This window comes from Chironomus tepperi, unplaced genomic scaffold, assembly GCF_022539635.2.
Source record: "Chironomus tepperi strain 1889 unplaced genomic scaffold, CSIRO-AGI_Ctep_v1 contig_408, whole genome shotgun sequence".
NCBI lineage: Eukaryota > Metazoa > Arthropoda > Insecta > Diptera > Chironomidae > Chironomus > Chironomus tepperi.
The window spans coordinates 75,197-81,737 of NW_027226530.1; the positions used below are offsets into that span (position 1 = coordinate 75,197).

General features: G+C 31.8%; 1 protein-coding gene across 1 annotated transcript; it reads left to right on the plus strand.

Moving 5' to 3' along the window:
- The first annotated feature begins 995 nt into the window (after nucleotides 1-995).
- Nucleotides 996-4,184, plus strand: LOC139096876 (mantle protein-like). The gene is made up of 3 exons (XM_070648632.1): nucleotides 996-1,077; nucleotides 1,716-2,356; nucleotides 2,448-4,184. The coding sequence occupies exons 1-3, from the start codon at nucleotides 1,069-1,071 to the stop codon at nucleotides 2,866-2,868; spliced, it is 1,071 nt and encodes a 356-aa protein (XP_070504733.1). The 5' UTR covers nucleotides 996-1,068; the 3' UTR covers nucleotides 2,869-4,184.
- Nucleotides 4,185-6,541: the final 2,357 nt, after the last annotated feature.

Here is a 6,541-nt window from a genome sequence, read left to right on the forward strand (position 1 = left end):
TCCAGAAAAATGTTGCCAATTTGGAGTTTATTGGCAGGAACGTAGTCAGAGACTATTTTGAGGGGGTTTGGGGTTTTTAATGAGAGGAACTTGATGGATTTATTCTAGTTTGGGATGTTTGGCCTCCAAAATAACCCCCCGAATGCGCCCCTGATTCGTGAATCTGATTTGGTCGAGTTGAATGACAGAAAACATTTTTGGTTGATTTTAACTGATTGAGACTGGAAAAATGGAGATAATTGAGATAATTGCTGATTAAATATGGATTAGTTTTGAATAATTTGTGGGCTTAATTGTTGTTCAGTTAATGCTTGAGGATTATGAGATATTTTTGAGCTTTTATTGGTAATAATGAGGTCAATCGACATGAAAATGAGCTGAAAATTTGATGATTTTACAGTTTTATGGCTTAATTGTGCCAGAATTTTCAATTTTTTGACTGATTTGAATCAGAATTTTTAATTATTCACACAAAAGACGCTCTTAAATTACAAAATCCCAAATAAATTTCCGCACTTTTCCAATAAATTTAATTTCAAATGAAAGCTTTTTTGAGTTGAATTTGAAGCAAAAGCAGAAGCAAAAAATAAAAACACGAAGAAAAAATCAAAAGCATAAAACTAAAATGAAAAAGTTTTTAACATTGACGTACATGTTGCATTATTATACAATAATATTAAAAAAATAATTACAATACGCTCAATTACCTTCTTTTTTCATTTCTTTCTTCTTTCCTTTTCATTCGGATTACGCTGACTCTCAGCAAGTTTTGCTCGCTTTTTTCCATTCAACTTCAGCTGTTTTTTTGCTTTGCTTTGCTTTTCCGTCCATATTTCGGTGGTGGGATGGATGATGTGTGTGGCGGGTGAGTGTATGAAGCTTACGCTCCAACTGCATAACGACTACTCTCAACTTTACTTACGATTATGGAAGAAAAAAAATATAATTTTTTTGATATAAATACCAGGTACAGTGTTGATTCCAATTCAGTACCACTTTTGGTTTCTTTCCTATTCCTTTTCGTTTTTTAATACCTCTTAAAGTCTAAGCTAGAAGAAAAATTTGAAAATGCGAATGGTAAATTAAAAAAAAATTGTGAATTTTATATTTCAAAGAACAAGAAAAATTATTGAAAGATTCAGCAAAATTATTAAAGAAGATGAACAGTTTGAAGCAATTTGAACATTTGAGAAAATAAAAAAGTGAATAAATTTGTGAAAAAATTGAATTTGTGAATTGAAATCAGTTCAAATGAATTAAAAAAGTGAAGAATTTTGGTGCACAATTTGGATTTTAATCTCAAAATTGAACTAAATTTAACTCAGCAAATAGAAATTTGGGATACATTTTAATATGACAAAGTTCATGATGTCTATTAAGTATTCTAAAAAATGCATTTGGCATAATCTGGAATTGTTTAAGTGAATCATAACTGATAAAATATTTAGAAATTGTTCAAATTGACACTTAAAGCAACTTATACTGTTTTTCTCAAACAGTGTCCTCCTGTGGGCATTTTATAATTATAGAGAATCAAAAAATATCCAATAAGGTGTTGAAGCCTCAAAAATTCTACATCCTAATCTCTTAATAATACTTATTAAACCCACGAATCTTTCAATAACATCAAAATTGATTCGAAAAATCATAGCTTAATCTCAAAAGAAAAACAAATTCTAAACTCAATTCCCCTCTTTCTCCAATCATTATTCTAGTTCTTAGTGACTTGTTGCGTTGCCCTTTTGGCTGTTTCAGCCAACTGTGAAGCTCCAAAGGAAGCTGAACTTCAGCAAGAATCACAAAATGTCGAGAAACGTGGAATTCATTACAGTTCTTATGGAGGCCACGATTGGACACCATCATACGGTGGAGACCATGGAGGCCACCATGAGCATCATCAAGAACATATCAAAACAGTAACAATTGAAAAGAAGGTTCCATATCCAGTTGAGGTTATCAAGAAAATTCCAGTGACTGTTGAGAAGAAGATTCCTTATGAAGTTAAGGTTCCAATTCCACAACCATACGAAGTCATCAAGAAGTACCCAGTCAAAGTTAAGGAAGTCCAAAAATACACAGTTGAAGTACCAAAGCCTTATGAAGTCATCAAGAAGGTTCCATATGAAGTCAAGGTACCAGTCGAAAAACCATACCCAGTCAAGGTATTCGTCCCAGAGCCTTATGAAGTCATCAAGAAGGTCAACTACAATGTCGAAAAACACGTCCCAACACCATACGAAGTCATCAAGAAGGTTCCTTATGAAGTAACAAAGACTGTTGAAGTACCAAAACCATACGATGTCATCAAGAAGGTTCCATATGAAGTTAAGGTTCCAGTCGACAGACCATACCCAGTGTAAGTTGAACTAATCTTAAAATAATTTTTTATAGCCTCAAAATTTCACAAAATATAGACAATGCTAACCTCAATATAATTTACCTTACAGTGAAGTACCAAAACCATACCCAGTCTACAAAGAAGTCAAGGTCCCATACACAGTCGAAAAGAAGGTTCCATATGAAGTCAAGGTCCCAGTCGACAAACCATACACCGTTGAAGTAGAAAAGAAGGTTACATATCCAGTCAAGGTACCAGTTCCACAACCCTACGAAGTCATCAAGAAGGTCCCATACATCGTCGAAAAACCAGTTCCATATGAAGTCAAGGTCCCAGTTGACAAACCATACATCACCCACAAGGAAGTCAAATTCCCAGTCCACAAGGAAGTTCCACATGCAGTTCATGTTCCAGTCCATCCACCAGCCCATCATGAACATCATGAACACCATGAAGTCTCCCATGAGGCTCCATCATCATACTCACACTCCTCATATGAACAGTCATCACATGAACATCATCACTATTAAGTAAAGTTAAAGTTATTGTTTCATGAAACCTCTGACACCAAATAATTACTGCAAGATGCTCAAAGTTAGGACAATATATAATCCAATTACACATACTCGACTTAAATTAGACTTAAAAAAATATGTAGTCAAGCGATCCGAAAAACTGCCAAAAAAATGATGATGATTATTACGCAATTTTACGGCTGTCTGTGGTGCAATTGCGATGAAATCTCAAAAAAATAATTAATGTGATGCTACTGTTTAATTTTTAAGGTTAATTAAAAAAAAAACTTTTTTGAGATTTTTTTGCGTAACATAGACAATTGTGAAATTGATGGGATTTTGGAAATTTTTTCGTTTAGCTACGGATATAAAAAAGTTTCATTTTTGAAGGGAATTTCATGATTTTGGATTTAAATGACTTTTTTTGGGGAAGTTAATAGCTTTAAACTATCAAATTACGACTTGATAATGAGATTAGTAGTTGTTTCATATTAATGGGCTATAGTTGTGATTGCCAAGTACTCAGAACATCACTTTTACTTTTTGAGACTGTTGTGGCCTTAGCTGCACTTATGTCTCTTATTATATCATTATTTTGAGGCTGTATATCTTAAAAGTAGTGCAATATTCCATTTAAGATGTAATAATAGTTGATTTATGGGTGCTATGGATATCTGTACCATAAATATATAGCTGACAAGCTATGGATTTATGCATACTTCATACAGATTCTATAGTACTACATGTTTTAGACTAAATTGATAGCTTTAATCAGTTGCCACATACATCAGCTCATTTAGAATCAAACACACAACATGTGATATTAAATCTAATCATTAATTTCAATTACAAACTAGAAATCTAGTAAGATACACCTTAGTACCCCCAAAAGCACATCAAATAGTCCTCAAATCATTAAAATCAGCCCTTCAAAAATCATCTCAGTCATTCAATAATCCTCAATTGCGACTGAGAATTTTAAACTTTTTAATTCCAATTTAGATAAATTGTTAATGTTGAACAAAATAATTTTTGTGAATGCGCGACTTTTCTACCTATTACCTATTTGTATTTTATTAAGACTTTTCTATCTCCTCCTTAAAAAAAAATGATTTAAAAAAAAATTTAAGAAGAAGATTTTTAAAAAAGATCCAAAAATTGATTTCGAGAAAGATAAAATTTTGGTTGAGAAGTTTTGTTTTTGACAAAAATTTTTTTAAAAAAAACTGGCGAAAGGGGAAAAAAATTGTTAATCAAAAATAATGTTTAGAAAAAAGAATAAAAAAAATTTTGAGAGGAAGACGAAGATTGAAGAAAAAAACCAAGTCAAATTTAAATTGTTTAAATTTATTTCATTTTCAGATTTAAATTTTTAATATTTTAAAATATAGTGATAAATTAGTAAAATTTAAAAATTAATTAATTTTAACAAAATTTAGAAATATCAAAAAAGTTTTTCAATTTGAAATTTTTCATTATATTTTCAAATAAAAATCATTAATTTTCAACTTTAAGTTTCGAGCTCCTACACCAATAAAACGAAGAATCATCATAAAATTCTGATTTTTAATCCGAATTGCTACCACAATACCAGATTAGTTAAGCAAATCCCCAATAATAGCTCCCATTAATGCAAATTCAGTTGCACAATAAATTTAAAACTGTCAAAACTAAATGACCAATTAAAGAGGCAATTAAAATGTAAAAATCCGGAAAACTCGCTTTTCGAAACTTTTTACGACAGATTATCGGCACAAAAAAATAGGCTTAAAAATTATTGAGTATTTTAATAGGCTACATTTTCAAGTCAATTTAGATTTCGATTTTTTCGGTCATAAAAAATTGGTAATAAAATTTTTAAGAACTTGTATTGTCCTCCGTTAGTCGCAGTTTCATGACTCAGAGTGTATCAATCCCGGAAGGCACAAGTAATAGAACGAAAATGATGATTTTTGTTGATTGAGTATACTGATGAGGACGCTCACGCTTAGGTTAGTGAAACCTTTATATACTTAAGTATCCTGGATTATCCCAAATTGTCCTTATGTATAGAGCCTAAGGTATGTACAACTTGTAGCTCATGTCCTTAAGTATATATAAGCCTATCACACCCTAAAGCACGGAAAATGTATAAGTGGAGGTTTTAAATGTTTAAACCGACCCAGACCATATTGTAAGCTCTAGTATGGTACATTTTGTCAAATAAACAATAGAGTCAGACTAGAAGTTTAGCTTTGCATTAGAAAAACCAGTTTAAAGTATATTATTGAATATGCAAAATTTCGTATTATGCAATTCATCATTTTGAGCTACAAAAGTTCCGAATTGTCCTCTAAGTATACCAATTTTAAGACCTGTCGAACGACAAAAAGCATTAAAATCCAACAAAAAAAAAATCACATAAAATTACAGTTTCACACATGTAACACAACCTCCGATTACATGAGCTCATAATGCGATTAAACATATCAAGTTGTACAAGTCCACAAACGCTCTCACTACAATAAACTAATTTCATAATAACACAATAAAAAAAAGCTTCCTTCTTTTTTTGTGAAATAATTAATTGAAGAAATGTTTTTTATAAGCATTTGCGTTAATGGCACATAAATTTCATTGCACGCAGCTTAATTAGTGCGCAAAATTAATCTGCCGGAGCCCTACTTTATGAGCCGAACAAAAAAAATAAAGTTTTGCAACATGTTGCGCAAAAATAGTAGACAATTGCAGGAGAAAAATCGATATTGATTGACTTTAATGACTTTGGCGTTTGTTTCTCTTGTACCTCCTCTAATATGTGGGGTATGGCTGTTTATGGATTGATCTAAAATCATATAAAATTTAGTTTAATGTAGGTACAATGTTGTTGGCTTGACATGAGGGAAAAGCCGACTTTGAGGTTCACAAGAGTGTTTGAGATACACAGATACAGCTAGGATACATAAGGCCACTTAGGACAATTTAGAATACCCAAGAGGCTAAGGAATTGAGAATGGGATTTATGGAATACTTGGGGAAGCCTGTCTAGTTGAGGAAAAATTAAATACCCATATTAACCCCCATCCAACTCAATGTCTCTTACTATACGGCTGTCTTACATATGCTTTACTTTTTTATTGCTCTTACTTAACCATTATGCAATTTTAATTCCTTAATGACTCTCATGAGTGCTGTATATCTCATTGCAAACATTTATGCATACTCAATAGTATTAATCTTATTAGGAATTGAGTTATGCCTATGAAAAAAATAAGTTTGACAGTAGAAAAAGTGCTTTTGGTGTGGGAAACATGAATTGTTGTTGCAGAGTGGATTGTCAATGTATTTTCCTGGTTTTACAGATTTACTGATGGAAAATTGAAGTATTTTTGGATGAGATTGAATCTTTGTTGAGTTTCGAGGAATTGAAGATCTTTTCAGTACTCAAAAAAATCCCTGAAGATACATTCAGCATCTATATATAATAACAATCGTTCAAAAATCAACTCGACGTTCTTAGAAGAGAATCACGTATCGAAACCCTTTTTATCGCTGAACAATTCAGCCTCCTAAGGATAAAAATTTTGAAATACCCATCAAATTATAGAAAAGAGCCCTTTTTGGCTTTGGCAACGAAGCGATGCAATCTTTAAAGGTTCATAGAAATTTGAAGAAAAATTTGGGCTAGAACAGCTCATACAAAAATCTT